Source organism: Myotis yumanensis, unplaced genomic scaffold, assembly GCF_028538775.1.
Source record: "Myotis yumanensis isolate MYYU_CA2020_CCGP unplaced genomic scaffold, mMyoYum1.0.hap1 SCAF_4, whole genome shotgun sequence".
NCBI lineage: Eukaryota > Metazoa > Chordata > Mammalia > Chiroptera > Vespertilionidae > Myotis > Myotis yumanensis.
The window spans coordinates 89,949,470-89,974,124 of record NW_027223755.1 but is presented as its reverse complement, the minus strand read 5'-3'; the positions used below and the strand labels follow the sequence as shown (position 1 = coordinate 89,974,124).

The following is a 24,655-nucleotide window of genomic DNA, read 5'->3' as shown; positions in this document are numbered from 1 at the left end:
CTTGGCCCCTCAGATGCAAGTGTTTTCACCAGTTTCACTCAATTGTTTCTTTGCTGATGTTTTCTTCTTCCCAGAAAAAGAAAAAACCAAGCTGCAGAAGCAGAGAGAGGACGAGCTAATCCAGAAGATCCACCGACTGGTGCAGAAGAGAGACTTCCTGGTGGATGATGCAGAGGTCGAGCGGTTAAGGTGAGTAGGCAGCATGTCCCCAGGGACCAGCTGTTGGCGCACAGCCCTCAGCTTCCTTCCAAACCCATTGTCTGCTCCTGGGACTCACAGCCCTGCCCAACAGGCATGGCCTCGCCAAAGGGTCCCCTATCACTGGATCCAAATGAACCCCAGCCTTCTGGCTTGAGAACCCATTTCACATTCAAGAGAAACTCAAATCCAGCTCCAGCGTCTTGCAAAGGCCTGTGGGTCTTACTTAACTGAATGTCATTCAAGGAAGTGAGCAGGGAGAAATTACATCACATAACATGCAGGTGTGCTTCCTACACATTTTCTCTTCACTGACCTTTCTCTGAACTCATCAAGGCAACTTCTAGAAACTTCTGTTGGTTTCTACAGAAACTCTGCCCCTGTACTGACTTGCTTCCTTGCCTGCCCTGTCCACTTCCCAGCCTTGTTCTTTCCTTTCCCCTCATTGGTGGTTCCGATGCACCTCCTATTTGCAGATGGACCCATCACCTGGATCTGGACAACCAGGGGCCTGGAGCCACGGTGCACCTGGAAGCTCTGGAGGAGGCTGGGCTCAGGAAACATGAATGTTGATTCTTGAATATTTTTGTCCTGGAGCAAAGCCTTTGGAGCCCTTCCCAAGGAGAGGGGCTCATAGGGCCTCTTTGAACTCAGAGGGCAACTTCCTCTTTATTCTCTGTGTCCTCTTGGGTCATCCAAGGCCCCTCGGATGCGCCTTGCCTAGCTCAGCCAGGCATGGCCCACTGTCTTTGCTCCTGGTGACTGTAGGAAGAGGTGAGGTGACCTGCCATGTATCTTGTGGAAGCACAGGTGTCTAGGGTGACTTAAAGGTACAGGGTCAGGAGAGGTGTTGCCCAGCTCACTGGACTCTGGAAGGGAGACTGGGTTCTGTAATGTCCTTGCCTCTACCCTGGAGTCTCATCTATGCTTCAGGTAGGCATTTACTCCATCGTTATGTGTCTGCTTCAGAGCAGGTTCATCAAGCACAACATACAAATACCATACACACATAACACAGAAAACATATGCATACCACACATACATAACACACAACACACAACTACCACCCACACATAACACAAAACATACACATATCACCCATATATGACACACAACAATATACATGTACCACCCATCCATAACATACAACAACATACATGCATCATCCACAAAGCCCATTATATGGCCCCACACATGTAACCTCTTGCCTCATTTCCTCAGCTCCTTGATGCTTTCCTTGCTTACTCTACTTTCCTCTTGTCTTTACACATCTGTCTTCACAGGGAACAAGAAGAAGACAAAGAAATGGCTGATTTCCTGAGAATCAAGTTAAAACCTCTAGACAAAGTAACTAAATCTCCAGCCAGTGAGTGCATACATTATTTCTTCTCCTCCCATCCAAGAGGTCATGGTTCGATTCTCAGTCAGGGCACATACCCGGGTTGCAGACTCGATCCCCAGTAGGGGGTATGCAGGAGGCAACTGATTGATGCTTCTCTCTCATCATTGATATTTCTATCTCTCTCTCCCTCTCCCTTCCTCTCTGAAATCAATGAATAAATAAAGTAAAATAAAATAGAATGACAAAAAATGTAAAATCAATGAATTGAGCCACGATGAGAGGAGTCCATAGAATCAACAAAGAGAAAAGAGAATGCCTGTTCTCCCAAGAACTAGAAATAACAGACTATATAAAAGACATAATAAGTATATTTAAAATTATTAAAGAGATAAGAGAAGGACTACAACACAAATGATAGAACAAGATGCTATTAAAAAAGAAAAGGTAGATTTGCAAACACTTGGCTTTCTAAAAAAATATTGTTACAGTACTGAAGTAAAAACTCAATGGATTAGATACAGAGATACAGTTGATGGGAGGATTCATAAATTAGAAGATAGAGCTGAGAAAATTACCCAGAATGCAGCACAGAGATAAAAAGATGAAAACTATGAAAGAGAAGTAATGAAACATGGAAGATAGAATAAGAAGGCCCAACTTACATTTCATAGACGTTCCAAAAGAAGAGCTAACAGAGACTGAGTGGTAGAAGTATCTGAACAATGAAGGAAACATGAGCTCTCAGACTAGAGTGTCTTGAACAAAATTCTCATTTAGTCATTCACCGACTACTTCTTGAATGCCAGGCCCTGTGATAAGTTTGGCAGATACAATGGCAGGGAGAACTGAATAGGATAAGGTTTATAAACTGTGACCAGAAGCTGAGGACCGAAAGCCAGTGGGAATAGTCAGTATGACCATATAAAATGCATGCCAGTTCTCCACATCACCTGAGTTGAAGCAAGGTCTGGCTGGGGGTTGGGATGGGACTGGGGCTGCAGATGGTCAGGGCTCTCCTTACCTCACTTCTCTCTCTCTCCCTTCTTCCCTCTCTTTCTCTGTGCTCCTACCTTGCTGCAGGCTCCCGAGCCGAGAAGAAAGCAGAGCCCCCGCCTAGCAAGCCCACAGTGGCCAAGACCGGGCTGGCACTCATCAAGGATTGCTGTGGGGCCACCCAGTGCAATATCATGTAGCCCCCATGCGGGGTGCCCCCGGGGCCACAGGGACTCCCCCTCCTATTCACTTGTCTTCATAGCCCCCATTTCACCGGGGCCCAAGAGCTCTCAAAGGCGGAAGGGGTTGAAGGCAAGCCAGTGACTGCCGTTGGGGCTGTGGGCGCAGTGGGCGGGCCCAGCCGCCCTGTACAGAGTGTAGCAATAGGGAGTCCCTCACCGTCGCATGGCCCTCCCCAGAGCATGCCGAACCCAGGAGTCTGTCTCACTGTTTATCCAAACCACCAGGAAAGGTCCTTCCTCAAAAAAGTGTATCTCCACTTCTATCTAGCTGTACCTAACCCACCATGCAAATGACTTGGGAGAGGGGCATGATCCCCAGGTGTGTATAGTTGCAACTTTTCAACAATCTAGCACCATGTTGGACACATCCCCCACCGACCCTCCTAGCTCTGCTGTCAGGCCTGCCCCAGGGGCACAGCTCCAGTCTGTCCTTTTCCAGGGCCTGTGTCCTGGAGGGCTCCACACAGCCTACACACCTTGGAGACAGAGGGCCCATCTGTAAAAGTGAGCTTGTGTGTGGTGTCGTGGTCACGTCTCCCGCTTCCTCCCCTCCCATGCCTGGGCACGGGTCACACCAGGACACTGTCCATTCGCTCTTGGTTCTTCCTTCCCTTGCAATGGCTGCCCAGGTATGTGGAGTAGAGGGGATGGGGCCTGGGCTGGAACACACCCAGTTCTTGGAAGAGGTAACAAAACGCCAGAGGCTCCAACACCAAGGCAAGGGAGACAAGCAGGGGACCCCCAAGCAGATGCTGACCCAGGCGCTCTTCCCTACCCCAGGGGCCACAGGAAGGAGTGCCAGAGGACCCCACTCACCAGCCCAACACACAGACCTCTCTAAACTACAGTGGCAGGCGGGAGAGGCGGCCTGACCCAACCGTGTCCCATCATTTGGTGGTGTACTTTAACCAGCCTAGCAAGTCCACCTGTGTAACTTGATGTACATAAGCTACAGCCAGCTCGGCACAGCCCATGTGACCTCTGTACGTGTGTGTTGTGACCGGCCTCAGTAGTTAGCATAACTCAAGATTTGCTGATGTGCAATCATCCATTGAAGAAAATAAAAGTGGAAACCACGTACACAGCACTTTCAAAGTTTTTACTTTTTTCTTGACTATGGAAATAATCCATGTACATAGTAAGTCACTTTAAAAGTATAGAAAGTAGAAAGAATGCTTTGGGTTCCTTTTTTAGCTCCCATAATTCCTCCAACTAGAGACTACTCTGACATTTTGGGATATTTCCTTTCAGTTTTATTAATGCACTAAAAAAATGATTGGCATCCTATGTACCATTTCATAACAAGTTTTCTCTTCTCGTTTAGTATTATATCACTATCATTCTCCCACATCATTAAAAGTTCTTTGTAAGCATTAAATACTCTTCATAAAATATTTACAATGGTTTCTTAGTAATCTTCTGAATATACCATAATTTATCTAATTATTTACTCACTATTAGACATTTAGGCTATTTCTGGTTTTCAGTATTATCTACACGAATAAAAGGGAAACATGCTAATTGACCATCCCTCTGCTATGCCCACCAGCCAATCAGGGAAAGTATGCAAATTAACCCAACAAAGATGGGGGCAGCCATGGAGGTGGAGGCTTGGGTTGCCCCCGGCAATGGAGGAAGCCAAGCTTCCCGCCCACCCTGGCAGCCGCTCAAGGAGGGGCTGGGGGCCTGGGTCGGTGGAGGGCATGGCCAGCCTGAAAATGGCCCTCAGCCCCTTACCCAGGCTGGCCACGCCCCCATAGAGTAAGAGTCCCCGCTAAGGGGCCTGGCCAGCATGCAAACAGCCCTCAGCCCCTCACCCAGGCTGGCCAGGCACCCCAGCGGGACCCCCCACCATGAAGGGGCTGTGGCCAGCCTGAAAATGGCCCTCAGCCCCTTACCCAGGCTGGCCACACCCGCATGGAGTAAGAGTCCCCACTGGGGGACCTGGCCAGCCTGCAAACACCCTCAGCCCCTCACCCAGGCTAGCCAGGCACCCCAGCGGGGACCCCCACCCTGAAGGGGGTATGGCCAGCCTGAAAACAGCCATCAGCCCCTCATCCAGGCTGTCCAGGCACCCCAGTGGGAACTGCTACCCTGGAGAGGGTGTGGCCAGCTTGAAAACAGCCCTCAGACCCTCACCCAGGCTGGCCACGGCCCCCCACAGGGACCCTCACCCCATGGGGGCAAGGCCAGCCTGCAAACCACCACAGGCCCCTCGCCTAGGCTGCCCCACTCCCCAAGGGAACCCCCACCCTGATCCAGGACACCCTTCAGGGCAAACCAGCCGGCCCCCACCTGTTCACCAGGCCTCTATACTAATAAAAGGGTAATATGCTAATTAGACTGGGAGACCTTCTGGACGTTCTTCTGGACAAAGCCATGGTGGCGGGGCCGAGGTAGAGGCAGTTAGAGGCCAAGAGGGGAGGGCAGTTGTGGGTGATCAGGCCGGTGGGGGGGGGGGGGGGGCATTGGAAGTGATCAGGCTGGTGGGGGGCGGGCCAGTTGGGGGCGAGCAGGCCATCAGTGGGGGTCAGTTGGGAGTGATCAAGACTGTGGGGGGGCAGTTTGGAGTGAGCAGGCCAGCAGGGGCAGTTGGGGGAGAGCAGGCTGGCATGCAGAGTGGTTAGGGGCAATCAGGCAGGCAGGCAGATGAGCGGTTAGGAGCCAGCAGTCCCGGATTGCGAGAGGGATGTCCAACTGCCGGTTTAGGCCCAATCCCTGTAAACCGGCAGTAGGACATCCTTCCAGGGGTCCCAGATTGGAGAGGGTGCAGGATGGGCTGAGGGACACTCCCCTCGCGTGCACAAATTTCGTGCACTAGTAAATAATATTATGATAAACATTCTGGAATAAAGCTTCATCTGAATTTCTGATTTTTCCTTAAGATAATCTCCTAGAAGTGAAGTTCTTAGGCTACTAATGGATTGCATTTAAAGAAATATATTTGTAAATTAAAGGTAGATCTGAACCACTGATCCCACTGGAATTATAAGTGTTTTGCACTGAGTTAGAAAGTTCAAACTCAGCTGAAACAAAGGGACAAGACTTCTTTAGCACGTCATTAGTATCTGGGATTAGCCAGATAAACAAAATAAAACAAAACAAAAACTCCTTTCATCTATAACATGTCTTATTAGGTAAGGCAAGCTGCAGAAGAGCAAATAAAGAAACACAGCAATCAGAGATATATGAGTAACCAGTCTATTAAAGAATATTGTTGGTTTTTTTCTGAGCAAAAAAAAAAAAGTAAATCTGGCCCTAGTTGGTGTGGCTCCGTGGTTAGAGCTTCGGCCCATGCACAGAAGGGTTGTGCAGATATCTGGGTTGTAGGTTCAATCCTGACTCTGGTCAGGGTTCGAGCAGGAGGCAACCAATCGATGTGTCTCTCTCACATGGATGTTTCTCTCTTCTCTCTCTCTCTCTCTCTCTCTCTCTCTCTCTCTCTCTCTCTCTCTCTCTCTCTCTCTCGGTCTCTCTCTCTCTCACCCCCCTTCAATGGAAAAAATATCTTCGGGTGAGGATTAATAACAACAGCAACAAGGTAAATCTGAATGTCAAGTCACAGCAGCTTGGAGTTGACACAAATCTCTCTAACTGAGGAACCAGAGTCTTGGGCCGATGGCCCCACCCAGTGGGCAGCAAGCCCCTCCCACTCTGTCTTAGATGTGTTTCTGCCTCAGGTCCCAGCTCTGACGTGCACTCACTTCCTGCATCCTGAAGCTGAAGAGACACCACCACCACTAGTGTCTCCACACTGGCCCTGGGGAACACTGTCCTCCTTCACTGCCATGAAGCCAGACTTAGTGCTTCCTAGGGCTGCCATAACATGTTACCTCATCCAGGGTGTCTTTGAACAACGGAAACGTATGCTCGGTTCTGGAGGCCAGAGGTGTAAAATCAAGGTGTCAGCAGGGCCACGCTCCCTCTGAGGCTCTAGGGGAAAGTCCTTCCTGGCCTCTGCCAGCTCCTGGTGGCTCCTGGCATTCCTTGGCTTCATCACTCCAATCTCTACCTCCGTCTTCACATGGCCTTTGCCTCTGTATGTGTGTCTGTGTCCTCTCCTATTTTTATAAGGACACCAGTCATTGGGTTTAGGTCCCACCCTAAATCCAGGATTATCTCATCTTGATCCTTAATTACTTCTGCAAAGACCCTATTTCCAATAAGGTCACATTCTGAGACAGCAAGTAGACATGAATTTTAGGGGGACGCTATTCAACCTACTACACAGATGCTCCTCACTCTTGCAATAAAAACGTGGGCTGCTAAGGGCCCACCACTCTCCCTTGCCTGTGGAGAATGTGGGTCTGGAAGGCCTGACCTCAGACCAATTAAAGATAGTCACCAATTTAACAAGCCAAAGGAGATCGAAACCCTCATAAAAATCCTGCCTTGGTACATCTGCAGAACCCTGGGGTAGACCTAACTTATGTTCCTGCTATTCCTATTGATTTTTTTAAAAAAAACAAAAAAACCCCACCATTTATTTAGGCTTTTACAGAAGAGCAGAAGGAAGTAATAATTTAAGATGCTCCCAGATCACTGCCTGCAAAGCTGGGAAACCTTGCAGACCTCCGGACCCTCACACCCAGACTCACTCCTTCTGGAAGTCAAGGGATTGGGGAGGAGTGGGAAAATAATAGCAGGAGAAACATGTGTTGAGAGCTTATTGCTATGCACTGAACCATGTATCCACATTTTCTCATCTCCTCACCTTAACCCACAGGGAAGACCCTATTATTACTTCCACTTTGCAGATGAGGAAGGTATCCAAGGTCCCATTGGTAGTTAGTGGTGGGATCGCCATTCAGCATCCACCTCCTGTAACCTCAACAGTCCTTTCTTTTCCCATCAGCATTTAAACAAATCTGTTCCATTAAAAAACAAACAACCCTCCATTCCAGCATCCCTAGCAGCCACCACCTTCTCTTCTCTATATTTTCACGGCCTATTTGAGACTTGTTCATCATCTTACTCCATTTTTCTCATCTCTGCTCCCTCTTTAGCCTATTTTAATCTGGTTTCTGTCACTCTCTTGTCACTGACCCCCTTGTCATAGATGTAACCATTTGGTTATATAGAGGAGGAAAAAAATCTTTCTCCTTATCCATCTTAGGTTCTCCAGATGGGACTCTGTAAATGGAGCTGACCAAAGACAGACAAACAAGAGTTAAACAAAGAGAAATTGTTGACTCAGGCATGCACAGACACATGCGAGAAGCACCCAGCAATGTGTAACCCAAAGAACTTGGGCTTCTCTACCATCTGAGGCTAAAACAAAGGAAAGGGGGCCCTGGAGACGTAGCTCAGTGGTTGAGTGTCGAACCAGGAGGTTACAGTTCGATTTCCGGTCAGGGCATATGCCCAGGTTGGGGGCTCAATCCAGGGGCATGCAGGAGGGAGCCAATCAATGATTCTCTCTCATCATTGATGTTTCTATCTGTCTTTCCCTCTCCCTTCTTCTCTGAAATCAATTTTTAAAATATTTTAAAAATAATAATAAAGGAAAGGGTTTCTGGGGATTCTGGTGGGGAAAGATGGGGGAAGGCGGTGGGTGGGGGAGAGAGACAAGTAATGCATAGGTGACTGGGAAAAGTATGGTAGACAAGGGTTGTTTAGTAAGGTTTGTTTGTGCAGATTTAAGTCCTACCTTCTCCATTGATAAGAGTCCTCTTCCTGGTATGGGAAAGGGAGACACCTTTTACAAGTGGGAATTTAAACTTCGTTTATAAATGGAATTTTCCTTTATAAAACCCCTGTTTTTAGAGTTTCTGTGCATCAGCTGCTTCTCAATGGCCTTTAGCTCAAAACAATGCCAAACAGATACCTTTTGGGGTGACAGAATCTGGCACCCCTCATTTACATCCAGCTGACGCATGTCAGCCCTCATGCTGCCCAGCTCTCTGTGCCATGTTGCCACACACGCTCGACGTCTGAGGTGCTCACACTCTAGGTGCACCTCCCACCACTCAGAAAGACATTTATCCAGTCCTTTTTCTCTCTTCCTGATCTCAGGGCCTGGCTCTCAGCATCCTGCTCACCCCGCTCTGCTGGTCTGAGATGCCCACCTGCACTCTGACTGCTCCTGGATTCTCTCTCTGGCTTAGACCTTTCTCCTACACTCGCACCCTTGTCTCCAACTGCTCCCTGTGGATCTCCCTTTGGATCCAGAGCAGGCACCTCAAATGTGACATGTCCTAAAACATGGGTCAGCAAACCAGCCCACCACCTTTTTTTGAGAAATATTTATCAGAACATGACCAAGTGCATTTTTGTATGTATTGTCTCTAGCTGCCTTTGTGCTACAACAGCAGAGTTGAAGAGTTGTGGCAGGGACCATGTGGCTTGCAAATCCTAAAATATTTACTCTCTGGCCCTTTAAGAACAAGTTGGCCGACCCTTGTCCTAAGTTTCCCCTGTGATTTCATCTCAGGAAAATGTGCCACCCAATTGCCCAAGATTATCCTAGGACTTGTCCTTGACTCTTATAATCCTCTTCACAGCCACACAACTGCCAGATCTTTAGCGCCTACCTCCTAAATTTCTCTAGGATATGTCTACACCACCATATCCTCAGTGTAGTCTCCATCTTTTGCTTGGTCAGCGCAGTAGCTTAACTGTCAGTGATCCCTCTAAGCATTGGTCATTTTCCGCATAGCAGCCAGGTGATTTCCTGAATTATGCAAACCCATGTCATTCCCCCCTTTAAAACCATTCCCAAAGCCATTAGGATGAAATCCTTGTACTTTCATGTGGCTTAAAGGCCCTCTCGATCTGGCCCCTTCCTACATCCCTCTCCTCATCCCACCTGCTCACCTGGGTCCGCCTTTGTGCTGTGGCTCAAAGAGGATTCTTTGGATTCTTTGTTCTTCTTGCCATGTTCTCCAATGGCCTCTCTCTCTTGGACTCGTACATGTTACTTCCTGTGCCAAGAACTCAGATTCCCGGCCAGCTCTTTCTCTTCACCTGTGTGCCACTCTGAAGCCAAAATGACCTTCCTAAAGTGCAGCTCTAACCAGGTGTGTTGCTTCTCAGTTTGAAACTGTACCTTCAAGGGAACAAAATAGGTAGAGGCAGCTGGGGAGGAAGAAGAAACACTGAGCAGTGTCAAGGATGGTGTGTTCTGGAGCATCCAACTTGACCTAGAGGTCATGTGACTGTAAGAACTTTACGAAAAGGGCCCACAAGACTTTGCAGTAGGATGGGGTTGGCGAGAGCAGTTTCAGCGAGGTGCAGGCATGGGAGCTAGATGCACCAGGCAGGGGAGGGCTTCCTCACCCACAGTTCCATTGGAGAGAGGGTGGGATTATCACCCCCATTTGGCAGATAGGGAAACTGAGGCTCAGAGAGGGGAAGTGATTAGCCCAAGGTCACACAGCATGTAAGTGTTAGAGCCAGGACTTGAGTGTGAGAACAAGGTGAGAGCTAGACCCAGGGCGTTTATTTCCTATTTCTAATTCCAGCAGTATCAGCACCCCTTCCCTTTGAGCTGTACTCAATTAGAGGTGATTCATGGCCATTCCTGCAGCAGCTGAGCCCCTTATAAACCTTAACTGGCTGGACAGCCCTGAGCTGTGGGAGCTCACAGCTCAGATCCTCTGTAGCTTGAGAAGAAGCAGTTACAACCCGCCCAATCCACCAGCCACCACTTACATGCCTGTCACCAGCAGGACAGCTGGGTGGGCAGCAGAGGCTGAGGCAAAGCACTCAAGAAAGCTGGCTTGCCTGGCCAGCGTGGCTCAGTGGTTGAGTGCCGACCTATGAACCAGGAGGTCACGGTTCAATTTCCAGTCAGGGCACAAGCATCAGGTTGTGGGCTCAATCCCCAGTGGAGGGTGTGCAGGAGGCAGCCAATCAATGATTCTCCCATCATTGATGTTTCTCTCTCTCCCTCTCCCTTCCTCTCTGAAATCCATAAAAATATGTTTAAGAAAGAAAGCTGGCTTGAGGAACAAACTTCAGGTCATTTTCCCATTCATTTATGAATTAATTCCACTATAGGCATTAGGTACTTAGGGAACACAGATGAACACAGGGAACACAGGCAGACAGGGATGGTCTTGCCTTTGTGCAATTATGTTCTGGTGAGAGACAAGGACGTCAAAGTGGAGGGCAAGGGGAGGCCTCCTCACCAGTGTTCAGTCTGAACAGAGCCCACTGCCCGGCAGGATTAGTACAGGGGAAACAACTGAGAAAGGACAAGGGCTGGGGCGTGGAGTCAGTGGAACCCCTCCCTGTGTAAACCCAGACCTGTAAATTGGGGAGAACAATGGAGGATTAAAGGAGACAACGTGTGGGAAGGGTGTAGAACAAGACGTGCAGTAAAGTTGATTATTATTGGTTAAATCTAAAGGTAGGAAGCTGTGGAATCAGAAGGCTGCCTATTCGCTGAGGGCCTAGTAGGGCCTGGGGCGGGGCGGGGGACAGGAGGACAGGATGACAGGACCTTCCCAGGCCCTGCCCTCAGGCAGGTGACAGTGAGCGGGCACGTGAACATGCTGCAGTGTGACAACGTGTGATCCCCCCATTCCAAGTGCTTCCTCAAGATGTCTGCACCTTCCCACATCACACCTGACCCTGACTGCTACCAGTTCTCCACACCCCTCGCCTCTTCCCACAGCCATCCCCTCCCTCGACTCCTGCTAAGCCCCATGTGGAACTCAGCCCTCTTCTCCGTTCACCACAGAAGCCAAGCTGCACAAAGCCTTGGGACACACAGCCGCCCTTCCAGAAGGTTTATGGAGGTGGGAGGGGTTATGCCACAGCCACAGCCACACACACCAAGGCAGCTTGACTATTCAATTCCCCGTTTCCACCAGCTCTGCCAGCAGTCGCCATGTGGCTCACCCTGTCCCCAGGCCTCACTAGCAGTTTCCCTCCTGCTTTGTTGGAACGATTGGGCTCCCTCCAGTCTTTGTCCAACCTCTACTCCAGGTCCCCATCACAAGTCCAGAGAAGCCTCCGCCGTGTTGCCAGCTCAGGGCTCACCTCCACCCACAAGATTTATTTCTGCACTGACATGATAGCTGCAGTTTGTTGTTCCTCCTCCCACAGAAAGAGCAGCACTTGGGTTTTAATGAGTAAGTGTAGTAAACCCAGAGGCTGCAAGAATGTGGGAGGGGCAGTGAACGGAGTCTGGGGTTCAGGGAGATGCAGCAGGGAGAGGAGTTGGGGAAGGTGAGGCTGCGGGTGGCGTGAGGGAAGGGGCCACCCTGCCTTGAGGGGCTCTCTGTGTCCCCCACTGTCCCTCATGCAGAGCTAGAGCTCTCTGCATTAGAATTCTCTTGGTTGTAAGTGACTGAAACTCTAGCCAAACAGACAAAAAATAAGGGCATTTCCTGGCTCCTGGGTTGGGATATCTGGGATCTAGGGTATCAAACAATGTCATCTGGACTCGCTGTTTTCCCACCTTTCCATTCCACCTCCTGTGCTGGCTTCTTGAGGCAGACTCTTTGTAGGGCCCATGGCAATGGCTCCTGGCTTCTGGCCTCCCCGGCCTCCTAGAGTAACACCCCAATGAATTCAACAAAAATCCTAGCCTGGAATCTCTCGAGCCTGGCTTGGGTCATGTTAAAAGGTAAACTGAGGCATACTGAGAATGTTAAGAGTTTGAGCAGAATTCACTTCAGATCTGGCAGCATCCAATGTAGCAGACAGAAAGGAGCTCGGAAGAGCTGCGCAGAATGGAAGACTTTTATAGGCAGAAGGGAGCAGGAATGAGGAAGTTATACTCAGCAAAAAAAGTGAGCTGGTTATTGCCAGGTCACGCTCCTTATGGGGATGGCAGGGGTTATCAGGCAGATTGCCTAACTAGGGCTGATCGGTGACTCCTGATGGACTGCCTTAAGGTTCCATTTCTGGGAGAGGAGAAACTGTAGTTAAGTCTCAGTTTGGTGACATGGCGCTTAGCATAAGCGATTCCATGTTGAGCTTGTTGTCATGTTTTAAACAGTCTCATGCCCATTCGAGAATCACCTGCTGGCCCAGAGGGGTGTGGTTCTCTGCTTAGCCAAGTTGGGGTCCAAAGGCGGACCCTGGAGCCAGGGGGAAGGAGGAGAGAGGTGTCAGCCCAGTTGTGCCAGAAGAAAAGAGAATGGATGCTGGGAAGCAAAAAACAAGGGTTCACTGCCTTTTAGAGGATAAGAAACTGTGTTTTAGAGAAGGGCAGGGATTGCTAAGGTCATCAGCTCACCAAAACCAGGACAGAACTCAGACCCTGGTCTGATTGAATGCCCTGTGCCGCCTCCTTTCTCCATCATCAGGACTAGGCCCACAGGCAGCCACCATGAAGGAAACTGAGCTGGTGCTGGGACTGCCAGTCCCCTGTGGGTCTCTTGCATGGTCTTGACTTGCTTCAACCAAGAGCTGTTTGTTCAGATTCAAATAGCAACTATTTACCCACAGGAGCACAATCTGCAGATCTGAAAGGGAGAATCCTGAGGAAGCACCTCTGTGGCTATAGGTGCTGCTAGAAACGTGGCTCTGGGACAGCCAGCTCCCACCTTGACTGCCCATGTGCAGGCCTCGATCTCCAGGGAGCCCGGGAGCCTGCAGCCCACTCCCACCCTGACTGCCCACTTGCAGGCCTCGATCTTCGGGGAGCCCTGGAGCCTGCACAGCAATATAAGATGATTTTGATCTTAGACAAAGAATTCCTTTAAGTCCTTTTACTCAGATTGCTGGCATTTTGCTGCATCTACTTTCTCACTCACTGTCTTTCTCTCTGGAAGACCTCAGGTGTAGACATAATGTCGCCTTACCCTTAAATCCTCCAACGTGTATTAAAGAACACAGGTGTTCTCTGTCATGTTACAGTGACTCAGTACTACTTCCTAGTATTTACGTTTTATCAGTTTTCCCAATAATTTGCATTATGGCAACTGTCCTCCTCCTCCCCTATTGGGATCTGGTCCAGGGACAAGCATTGCTTTTCATTGCCACTTCTCTAATCTCCTTCAGTCGTTTCTGTCTTTCATGACCCTGACGATTTTGAAAAGCCCAGGCCAGTGGTTTCAGTGGATAGCCTGCATTTTAAACGTTTCCCTGGTGATGAGGCGCCCTCTGTGATTTGAGGACCATGACCCCCGAGGGGTCTTCCTGTCTGAGCCCCAGGATGGCACAGCTGGGCCCACATCTTATTCACTGGGGTCCCCACATCTGGCTCAGTGCCTGGGCTTGGGAGCTGTGTAGACCAGGGCCTCCAGCCACTCGGTGACTTGGCAATGGCTCAGCTTCTCCAGCCTCATTTTCCCCCGTCTGTAACCCAGTGTGAGGGTGGAGGGTGGAGGGTGGCGTGGTCTGGCCTGACTTTAAAGGCCCTTTCAGCTTTGAAGCTTGGTTGTGGGCCTTCCAAAGGTGTAGCTCAGGACCCCTTTCCTCCCATGCTAGAAGCTGGATGGGATGTCGGGGGCCTCCTGTCAAGGCTCAGGGATTGTCTAAGAGGTGGGGCCTGTTTCTTATTTCTAACGAGTGGAAGTTGGTGAAGATGATGGGAGGTCACTTCCTTGATCAGGTTCCATTCTATAAGGCTCCTTCTCAGCAGACTGGAGAGAGGCTCCCCTCGCTGGCTTGATGAACTAAGCTGCTACTGGAGGCAGCCCCTGTGGCAGGGAACTGTGGGTGGCCTATAGGATTGGCAGGTGGCTTCTAGCTGACAGCCAACAAAACCTGGGGCCCTCAGTCAGGAGAGAGGAGATGGGGGAGGGTCAGCAGGGGTCAGGCCCTGCATCTGGAAGGCTTTCAGGCAGAGGTGGGAGAGATGGTGTTAGCATCTTCCCTGCCAGCCTGGGTCACCCCGACCACTGCAGTGCTCCTGGCTGGCTCACTGCTGTGGCACCAGTTACTTAGCTCCCACTTGCAGCTGTTTCTTCCCCTTTCCCTCCTCTGTGCCCTAATCCCCGTTTCTAAGTCCCTCCTTCCCAGAAAATGTGACTTCTTCTCTTCATCTTGCTGAGGGAAGTTCTGGCCTCGACCTTGGACTTGAGATCTCATCCCACCTACCTGAAGAGGGAGGGGTTCTCTCTTCTGTTCCAAAATTTGCCCAATTCGTCCCAAAGGCAACTAGGTTTCTTCATATTCCAACCTAAGCTGTTACCCAGGGCTGCTGACCTCTCAAGGAAAGACTAGAACTCCCCCGGGAAAGAGACTCGACACTTGGCCCTGAAAGTATTAATTCAGACAAGCAAATTGGATCTGTCTTCTCTGCATCTCTCCCCATAGTCGAGTTAGAGGAGGTTGTTGCTGTAATCACATTAGCAACTGGGAGATGGGCCAGCTATTGTACTAGCCTGACGGAAAGCAATGTGGGCGAGTGCAAGGTCAAGCAAGGCAGTGGTGAGGACCACGCTGACTGCTGGTTTATGGGGCAGTGACTCGGGGTTCCTGCTCCTCCACCAGCCCCAGAGCCAATCTGCAGAGCAAGTGGAGGCTACAGCAGGTCACTGGTGTGGGAGGAAGCAGGGATGCTTCTGAGCCGTGACTCAGGCTTTGCCCACTGAGGCAGCCAGAAACCAGACAAGACAAATCAACGCCCGCTGCTCCTTGTGATGGAGACAGATGGGGTGGACCGCACATCTGGAGTTGGGTCCTAGAGGATCACATCTCTGCATGGACAGGTCTGCGCTCTCTCAGCCAGCCATCTTCTAAGCTACCTTCTCCACACCAGATGGGAAATGCACAAAGGTAAATGCAAGGCCCTGTTTGAAACCCTTAACTAGACCTACAAAACCTCTCTGCCCTGCTCTTTAGGGGCATGGTGGCAACTCGTTTTTCTGCAAAACTTTGCTACCGTGAGAGATGTTTTGAAAGGATTGCCAAAGGTTTTCAAGAGCTTTTTAATGCTGAACTTCTAAAAAATTCCACTTTGTCAAGAGGCAATTTACCCAAACATTCAAGTCTCTTCTAGGTCCTTTCAGATTCGTACAAGGGGGTGGTTGTCTCAGGGAAGGGCTTCACAATGGAATCTATGAAATGTGTTTTCCAAATGGGCTTATTAAAAAAGCATGTCTGGCAGGGACCAAGACCGAGGCAGCCTGCAAAATGGATTTCTTTCACAGGGAGAGTGAGTCTAGGAATTATCCATTTTATAACTGGAGCGTTCTGTGCTTATTCTATTTTCTCCACACATTATAACCTGGAACTAGATTACAAACCTCGGAGAGTCCTGACCACAAAGGGCCCATAACCCCAGTCACCTGCCAGGGCGGGGTGCCAAATTAAAAGGGCCTCCAGAGTGTCAGATCAATTTGTCTCCACCGCCGATTTTCAGAAAGTGTGGGAAGTTGGGGGAACTCAAAATAAAAAGATGACAGAACTGGACTGGTTTATACTCCCTCCCCTCAAACACTCACTTGGAACACTCACATCGGATGCTTGCTTGTAAAGTTTATTGACAACTGTTTGGTCCCAACACACAAAACAGCACTTGAACCACAAAAAGTGTTCAAACAAAATAGACAGTTAAGAAAAACATCTCTCCCCCAAGCCCAATCCAAAACAAACAGTGCAAGACGGGGAAGGGGGTTGTGGTGGTAACTTTTGTCTTTTTTTAAAGAGAAATCTAATCCGGTATATCTTTCCACCAAGAAATCAAGAATTTCATTGTCTTAATTCTTATATATCATTTTGTTACATCATTTAATTAAGCTTCTGGGCAAAAAAAATAGATAGTAATTGGACTGGCCATTGTGGAATACATTAGGAACACAATGAACTTCGCTGTATTGTCCTATCTTCACACAGCGATTGTTAGTCATACACGTGGCCCAGGCTGACTGGCGACTCCAGCAAATGGTGCGACCACACTCACATGACTGCATACGACGTCAGTCTCTTCTTTGTTGCCCAAAGAAGTTGCTCTTTGAGACTGTTCCTTGTGACTTGTAATAGTACCTTATGTTTTTTTTTAAGTCCACAGTTCTTTACATGAGAGCAAAACTAAAGTCCAAGTGTGCAAACTCAGCCTTATGAAATCTCAGGATAAGGCAACTGATGTTCTCAACACTAACTCTATCCCATTGTTTAAAAGCTTCTTTTAAAAAACTGCACATTTGCATTGTACTTCCTGTCCCACTACGTCTGTGGAGGAAAAGCCCCCAGCGGGATCGCAGGGTGCCATCACGCTCAGAGGCTTTTCCAGTGTAGTTCCATCTTGATTGGGGCTACGTCTTGAGATCTGGGAATCATTGGCTTCATAGAAAAGATTTGGGGAACAAACATCTATCTTGTAAAAATCTCTCTATAGCCCTTATTTTGTGGCATTTTATTAAAATGCTGGCTATAAAATCAGAGCCCATTTTCTGGCTTTCCAGAAATTACAAAATATAAGCATTTCCCCCAAAGGAACCATCTAACTAGTGGAAGACCTTTTGTCAACAGGTTCTTTCTGCTCTATGAATGAACCCACCTTTTGCCCAACAAATACAACCCATTGTAAATGTCAGGTTTCTCTAGGAGGGGCGAGAGGCCACCTGTCACCGGATGCCTCAGCCACCTCGGGCGAAGGTCATTCAACAGGGCAGTGCTCCCTCACAGGTTGGCTTTTCCCAAATACCAACACCAGATACTAAAAAAAACCTGCACATGCTTCCAACAGTGAGAAGTAACCGAGTTAAAGTAGACACTATTAAGACACACAAACACATACACATACACATAGAGCTTCCCGGCTACCAAAACCAGCTTTAAAAGGACAAAAACCAAGTTAAGTTGATCACCTTGGCCTTTATATGTTTAGATATAACTTCTGTGTGTTCCTGGTGGAAAGAGTATCCGTACCGCCCCAGAGGAAGCACCTCCCCCTCAGCTGGTTTGTACTTTATGCACAGCATACCCGAGAAGGAGGCACTCTTCCCAACACTGCCTCTTGACACACAATCATGTGTGGACTTCTAACACCGACTTCAAATTCACGACACCAAGACCCTCTCCTTCTCCTTTACCTAATGTATATCAAACTGGAACTTAACATAAAAGGGAAGCTTAAATCATCAACTTTCTAGAAGCTCCTAAATGGAACCCCACAGTGGAAACATTTAAAAAATTCTGTGATGAAGCCGCATTTGTCAACTACAGACATAGTTAAATAAAAAACAAGGCACTCTTACAAGTCACGTGGAAGCCAGGAACCTTCATATCCAACCTGCAAAGACATTCTTACTTCTGGCCCACCCTCCTTCAGTGTGTGAACACGCAGGCCACTGAACAGGCTTTGCTTCAAGACACATCATGCATATGATTAATACCATCTGAAAACATCAGTAAGCAAAGGCTTAGAGACTATATTATGCTACATGGAGGATGATACCACTGATGGGGCTTACTGGAAGTAAAACTACTTCCTTCTAGCCAAGCTCTTACTGCTTTCTTCTTATGGAACACCATTATATTTCATAATAATTAAGAAAAAATTGGTAAAATATATTAAGAATTCTTTAACAAATGCCAGGAATTTTGTTTTCAAATCATTGGGGCGGGGGGGGGGGGGGGGGGGGTGTAGAAAAACTTTAGCTCCCAGCTGTGTTCAATGGAAAAAAACCGAAACGTAAGGAATACAGCTAAGGATGGAGGAGGTGGCTTCTAGGGGGTTTTCATTAAAACAGCAAGGGCTGTGTCTTCCGAATCCACTCTGTGTGCAGAATCAGACAGTGTTCCCGTCCTACTTCTACGTTCAGAATGAGTCAAAGCTTGGTTACAGGTGCAAAGGAAAAGTTGGCTGCCAGTTTTACTCTATTTTTGGGCTGCTTTTTGGCTGGGCTTTCCACAGGGCCCTTGCTGAGCTGGGACTCTGGGGTGTCCGAGGGGGGGCAGGGAGGCGCCGGGACAGCGTCTGAGACACAAGAGGAGCTGGAGTCGGAGGTCAGCTTTTTGTTATTTACTGGTTCAGTGTTCTCTTCTTGGTTTAAAATCATAACTTCTGTAAACACAGAGAAGCAAACAGATTTAGTTCTAGGACCTGCAAGAAGTATTGGTTTTTAGTTTCTCTCTCATATTTTCACAAAAAATATTTAAAAAATAACCCCCCAAATGTCACACCCATGCCACCATTTACATATCAGCTGTGTGGCCAATATTATGTGTCACAGTCAAATATTTATAAACTGCACCTCAGCTATCCCCTGGATTACAAAGTTTTAGAATTCTTCACTTTTGCCTTCAAATCAATAAGCAATGATGTAAAAAACATTGTTTTCTACTTTGGCTTCTCTGCCCATTCACTCTCTCTGTCAGGGAGTTAAGGACCCAGGAGGGCCCTGGCAGAGGACTGGCCCTGACAGAGGACCTTACTCTGCAGGCCAAAGGAGGTGGGGGGGTGAGGGGTATGGCACGGAGTCATAACTGCCCTGGAAAATCCAGGAAGTCACACCCAGCAGTGCTCCTGAGATGCTGCTGTGCATACAGAGCCATGCTGCCTGGAGGAGATGCACTGGTATACCTCAACTCCCACTGCTGTGCAAGGGCTCTCACTGAAGGCACACAGAAGGTGAGAGTGACAGAGGGACGCACAGCCCAGCTCCCTTCTCGGGCTGGCTTTCACTGAGAACAGCAGACAGAACTGCTCACACCATTCAAAGTAGTTCTCTCTCTTGTAACGTGTGATGGCTGCTGCATCTAGTGGTGCACGTATGCTACAGGCACCCAGGCTACCACCCCAACAAAGAGCTTGTGTCAGTCTCCCACCAGCTCTATTCATGCTCTCCAGGGAACATGCCCTGCTTTTACCACAGGCTCGATCAGTCTCAGAAGCCGAGCGTATGGTTCCCGGATGAACAGCTCAGTTCTCTCACTGCTCTAGAATGCTGCTAGAGAAGACTAAGGGTGTGAGATCGGCCAGGTGGCCAGGAATGGTCCCTGTGGCCAGGAAAACAGCTCAGCAGCAGGGTGGAGAAGAGCTGCTCACACGGGAGGGACGACAAGACAAGGAAGTTCCTCGTTTGAGCGGAAGGGCCATCCTCTCAGGTCAGATGATGCAGCAGAAAGACAGGCGGCCTTGGGTTCAAATCCTAACTCTGCCACTTCCTAGTCAGGCAGCCTGGAGCCAGATTCATCTCCAGTCACCACACAAGCTCTACCTGCCACCTAAATGTGCTGAGTCTGTCAGCCCCAGCGCAGTGTCAGGCACGCAGGGGGAGCGGGGCAGCACGGGCTGGAGCCAGTGCGCAACCCCGTCAGCGTTCTCTTCCTTCTCAGACACCGTGCAGGGTCTGCAGTCAGGCAGATGCCCATCCCTGCCCTCTCACCCCTCAGAAAGCCCCACACCCCCTGGAGCCATCATGGTGACCCCGCCAGAGGGACGGCATGTTTGGTGATGAGCGTGCCTCCTCTGTGGCCCAGCTGTACCATCCCTCAAGTCGCACCATCACTCCCTTGCTTGCTCCCTAAGCCACCTCAGGCTTGGGAGGAACCCTGACAGGAAAAGAGGGTCCTGAATAATCAGCACAGGTATTTTGTGCCTGAAAAGATATAGTTTCTCCCACCTCCATCAAACACTTACTATATTGGCATGCGATTTTATCTTTTAAGCCCACAACACAGTATATCCTACCAGAAGGTTCTTGAGGGTGTTCCTCAAACTGAATGAGATCAGCAGACTGAAGGATGACAGGATCTGGCCTCAGCTGAGGGGACGGCAGGCAGGAGGGCACGGGCGCGCACAGTAGGTCCACGGGGGAGGCACTGGTCAGGCGGAGAAGCTCCTGCTCCGTCGGACTGGGCCCTGGACAGGAGAGGTAGGTATGGCTCATCAGGACAGTCCACACAAGTCTGCCTGAGGCTTTGTTTCAAAGCCTTAAACAGGAAAAGTGGCAGGAAGTACCCAATAACTCAAGGTTTAAAAAAAGGCCATTAACAGAAAGATGGGGGTGTGTCTTTGGTAAGTGAAGAGCCACAAGCCAAGATCTCCCCCGAGACCCCATCTGAGAAAAAGGGCCCCACAGTAAGCTCCCAGAGGAGGGAAATAAAAACCCACAGAAGGGGTGTATAGTAGTTAAAGGAGCAAAGCTCAGCATTTACAAGACTTGGGTCCAAGTACTGTCACTTCCTAGCTGAGTGATTTTGGGTAAGCTACTTCACCTCCGGGAATTTTGGTACGTAGGTAACAACTGCTGAAGGTTGTGGCAGCTGGGAGAGATGGGTTACATTAAGGTGCTTTATAAAATGTAAAGTGTTACATAACTGAGTAATAAACACAGAACACAGTAACACTTATGACTGTCAGAGTCCAATGAAGACAAAATTCTCATACATAACAATGGATTCAAAAGTCTTTCAATAAAGTTAAAATTCAATTCAAGCGAGCTGATTTACATCTACAGAGAGTTCTACGTAAAATCTAAGTGACTCAATGTTGTTTTGAGTAACATGAATGAATTACCATCAGTCTTTCCCAGGGATGTCCTGCGATGAGGACTCTCCCTGACCCAACTTGAGACTCCTCTTAGCCCTCTCCTCCGCTAGACCCTGACCTTGGCCTCCCATGTCTGTCCTGTCCTTGCTGCGTCTCAGCAAAAATCCTGGGAAGTCAGTTTACCGAGAATCCCGAGCCATGCAATCTGATCAAGTTCCTCACCCTCCACCAGCACCCACTCCACACTGCCAGGTCTAAGTCCTTGGCCTGCCTTTAGCAAGGATCCTCTTAGGTCTGTTAGGCTAGAATCCCCCTACCCCTCATGTCTCCCCTTGGTGATTTTCCATCCACCGATGCCCTTGACTACAAACCCCACTTGTCCTTGTTGTATTCAGAGTTGAGCCTGATCTTGCAGCAGAGCTGACCCTATTTGCAATGGTGAAATACTGTTTTAAAAAGAGTGTCAGAATAATTTTTTCCTTTAACACCTGAATTGGGTTGACATGTTAACATTTGGAGGGGGAGCGGGGTGCTAGCATCCCTTAAGAACATTAACCAGTGAACCATAAAATACTATCAAATGTAGGCCGTTTTTTTTCTCTGTTATTAACCAAATACTTTGAAAAATGTGTGGATATTTAACTTTAATTCATGAAAATGGCACACTGAGTCCCTCCTACCCCATCCCCACTCCAAGCCATTTCTGCTAGAATTCACCAGCTTTGCCTTGTCTGTCCTTTCTTACCATCACCACCTGCTCCAAGTTTGAGTTCCATGGCTGTGCAAGACTTGGGCACCTCCAGGATACGCTCAGTAGCCGAGGGCCAGTTTGAATTCAAATGACCTAGAGGACAAAGAGCACCTGTCAGAGGGAGAAGTCAGTGAGAGAACCGGGATTTCTGCAGGGGCAGGGATGGGCGCTTACTTACTTTTCATGTCATTTTTTAACACTACAATTCTCTTATGACCATGTCCTTTTATCCAGACCACCTGCACACAAGACATACTCCTGGTTAAGCAATGGAAAAGGAGGAGAGATAAACCCTAAACTTCAGCAAGAATGTGACCTGTGTCTGCCTTAAACATACTAGAATTTAAAACTGAATTAATGCCAAGAAAAAAATTTCTATACTCTTCTAAATCAATAGAGGCTGGCAAAAACATGTCCCTTATAAAAAGCTATGCAGTCTAAAAATTGTGAGACTCAGCTTTAAAAATATTCCTTATGGCTTTTAAAAAGATCATCTTCTAAACACCAGTTCTGGTCTATAAATGGAAGATCGTTCCCACGTGAGAGCCCTTACTATTTTTTCCAGAAACTAAACACACCCAGAAGAATTCATGGAGATCTCCCAGATCCCTCAAACTAAACTCATTATCCTAATCCTAAACAAAGCCCTCCACCTAAGGCTGCTGCTCTCTGCCTCTTTGGCCCAGCCCTGGGCTCCTGGAGCACTCCCACAGGCAGCTGTCATCTCGGCCCTGACCTCAGCTCCCACGTTCCCTAACTACGTGCTCTCTTATTTTCACTCAGGCTCAATCCCTTCACAACTCGCACCCTGACCTGGGCAATGGCCAGAGTCCTGGCCACGCTCCCTGTTCCCTCCTGTTTCTCTCAACTGTACTATGCACAGAGGTGACTGTGCTATTTTTCACATGGAAACCTGAAGGCCTCTCCTTGCTCTTGAGTGCTGCTCCTTATCCAGAGGAGCAAAGCCCCCATAACAGAGCTCGTACTTCGCTGTCAGGCATCTGCTTACGCATCCCCTCTACCTAGACTGCCCTCTCCCCTCTTTGCCACGTGGTCAACACATCCTTCACAACTTGGCTCTGGTGTCCGCCGGGCCTGCCCATGGCCCTCCACCGTGTGCCCACTGGTGGCTGCACTGATGGGGACTTATCAACTGCTGGGGTGTCCTGACTCTCCAAGACCCGACACCTTCCTGAGGGCAGGGTCTAGGACCTCCTCATCGGGCATATGGAAATTTAATAAAGCTTTACAGAATGAAGGAGAAACACTAAAAGCATTCATCTTATACAAACTGTATGTTATGCAAGGATCTGTTCAAAACGCCTGCCATTTCCTTATTCTGCTCAGGAGAGTAAGGCTGTGGCTCTCCAGGAAGACTCTCCAAGAAGCTCAGAAAACACCCACCTGTGGGATTGCTCCCAAGAGTTCCTCTACGCTACTGAAGCCGTAAGCCTTGGGTTGCACTGTTTCTCCGACATACTTGGAATAGGCCACGGAAAACTCATGAAGGAAAAGCTGCTGGTAGTGGTAAGTACGAAGTAAAGACCGCACATTCTTGGCAAACAAATACAGACTTGTGAGCTTCACACACTCCTCTGTCTTATCATTAGTGAAAACCTGGTCCAAGAGAAAGACGCAGCATTAGACACTCCAGAGAGGCTGCCCCCACCCCCAGAAGTGAGGGCCTCCAGCTGAGAGTGACATGGTGTCAAGTCAACCTAAAAATGGAGCCAAAGAGGAGGAGGGATTCATTCAAGGATCTCCTCCCAGAGAAAGCTGGAGCCTTGAGCAAACCCGAGGTCTATTTGCAAGTCCAAAAGGGCAGGGGTCTGGAGAAGCAATGTGTCAGAAAGGAAGGAAAGTGGCAAACCTGGGGTCTCAAACAAAAAGGTTGGCATGAAGGTGGAAGGCAACCCCTTAGGCAGAGAGAGCTGTATCAGGCCTGGGGGCTGAGGCCACTAAAGCTCATCTCCCAAAGTGGTGTTCCAAAGAACTCGGTGGTGCAGGATGAGGATGTCGGCATTCTTCTAAAAAACAAAACCAACAAGGGAAAAATGGCCCAAAGCTCTTCTGTTTTCAAGTAAATTAAGCAAATTTCTTTACCATAAACCTTTTCAGAATCTTCAATGTGCACTGAGATTCTGCAGGAGAAGGGACATTTGCCAACCTCAGCTAGCCATGGAAAGCCTTTTGTCTTGAACATCCATTTACATTGCCCAGAACTGGTGTTCAAATAACAGGTGATTAACAAGAGTTCAGAAAATGTTGAATTTGATTTTGTGACAGAAAGGCTGAGCTAGACAGTAGCTAAAGTGGTAGTTTTTATTCAGGCACTACTGCCATAGGGGAAGAGAAACAGCCTTAGTAGAACTGGACTCACTTCTGGATACAGCTGACGCTTAAACAACACAGGTTTGAACTGCACGGGTCCACTTACATGCAATTATTTTTCACTGTATACCTGTACTGTTTTTGATCTGTGGTTGGGAGTCCACTGATGCAGAGGGCCAAGGGGATGCACTGATCTATGCCACTTTATATAGGAGACATCTGTGGATTTGGGAATCCGAGGGAGTCTGGGAACCAATCCCCTGTGGATACCGGGGACAATGGAAGTCTTTGGGGAGTCAAACATTATACATGATGTTCGACTATGTGGGGGTGATGCCCCAGTTCTCCATGTTGTTTAAGGGTCAACTATATAAGAAAGAAAAATGGGGATTTATAGCCAAGGGAGGAGGGAGGCTGTTGGTGAATGGAAAATTCCTAACTGACATCCAAGGTTA

The 24,655-nt window shown here is 48.6% G+C and overlaps 2 protein-coding genes across 5 annotated transcripts in view; one reads left to right on the top strand and one right to left on the bottom strand.

The window, feature by feature from the left end:
- BMERB1 (bMERB domain containing 1) overlaps window positions 1–4,181 on the top strand; it is a 94,073-nt gene extending 89,892 nt beyond the window's left edge. The window contains exons 4-6 of the mRNA XM_070412932.1: window positions 75–189; window positions 1,482–1,564; window positions 2,621–4,181. Of these exons, the coding sequence (XP_070269033.1) occupies window positions 75–189; window positions 1,482–1,564; window positions 2,621–2,733 (311 nt within the window). The 3' untranslated portion in view covers window positions 2,734–4,181. The remainder of the gene's footprint in view (window positions 1–74; window positions 190–1,481; window positions 1,565–2,620) is intronic.
- Window positions 4,182–16,138: 11,957 nt separating this feature from the next.
- MARF1 (meiosis regulator and mRNA stability factor 1) overlaps window positions 16,139–24,655 on the bottom strand; it is a 44,074-nt gene continuing 35,557 nt past the window's right edge. For 3 of the 4 annotated variants that reach the window (XM_070412928.1, XM_070412929.1, XM_070412930.1), the window contains exons 23-27: window positions 23,274–23,486; window positions 22,048–22,108; window positions 21,864–21,962; window positions 20,318–20,488; window positions 16,139–18,688 (exon numbers count right to left, since the gene is read on the bottom strand). In XM_070412928.1, coding sequence (XP_070269029.1) covers window positions 18,453–18,688; window positions 20,318–20,488; window positions 21,864–21,962; window positions 22,048–22,108; window positions 23,274–23,486 — 780 coding nt within the window. In that variant the 3' untranslated portion in view covers window positions 16,139–18,452. Of the gene's footprint in view, window positions 18,689–20,317; window positions 20,489–21,863; window positions 21,963–22,047; window positions 22,109–23,273; window positions 23,487–23,516; window positions 23,897–24,655 lie in introns of those variants that run through there. The other variant, XM_070412931.1, reaches the window with a different exon arrangement.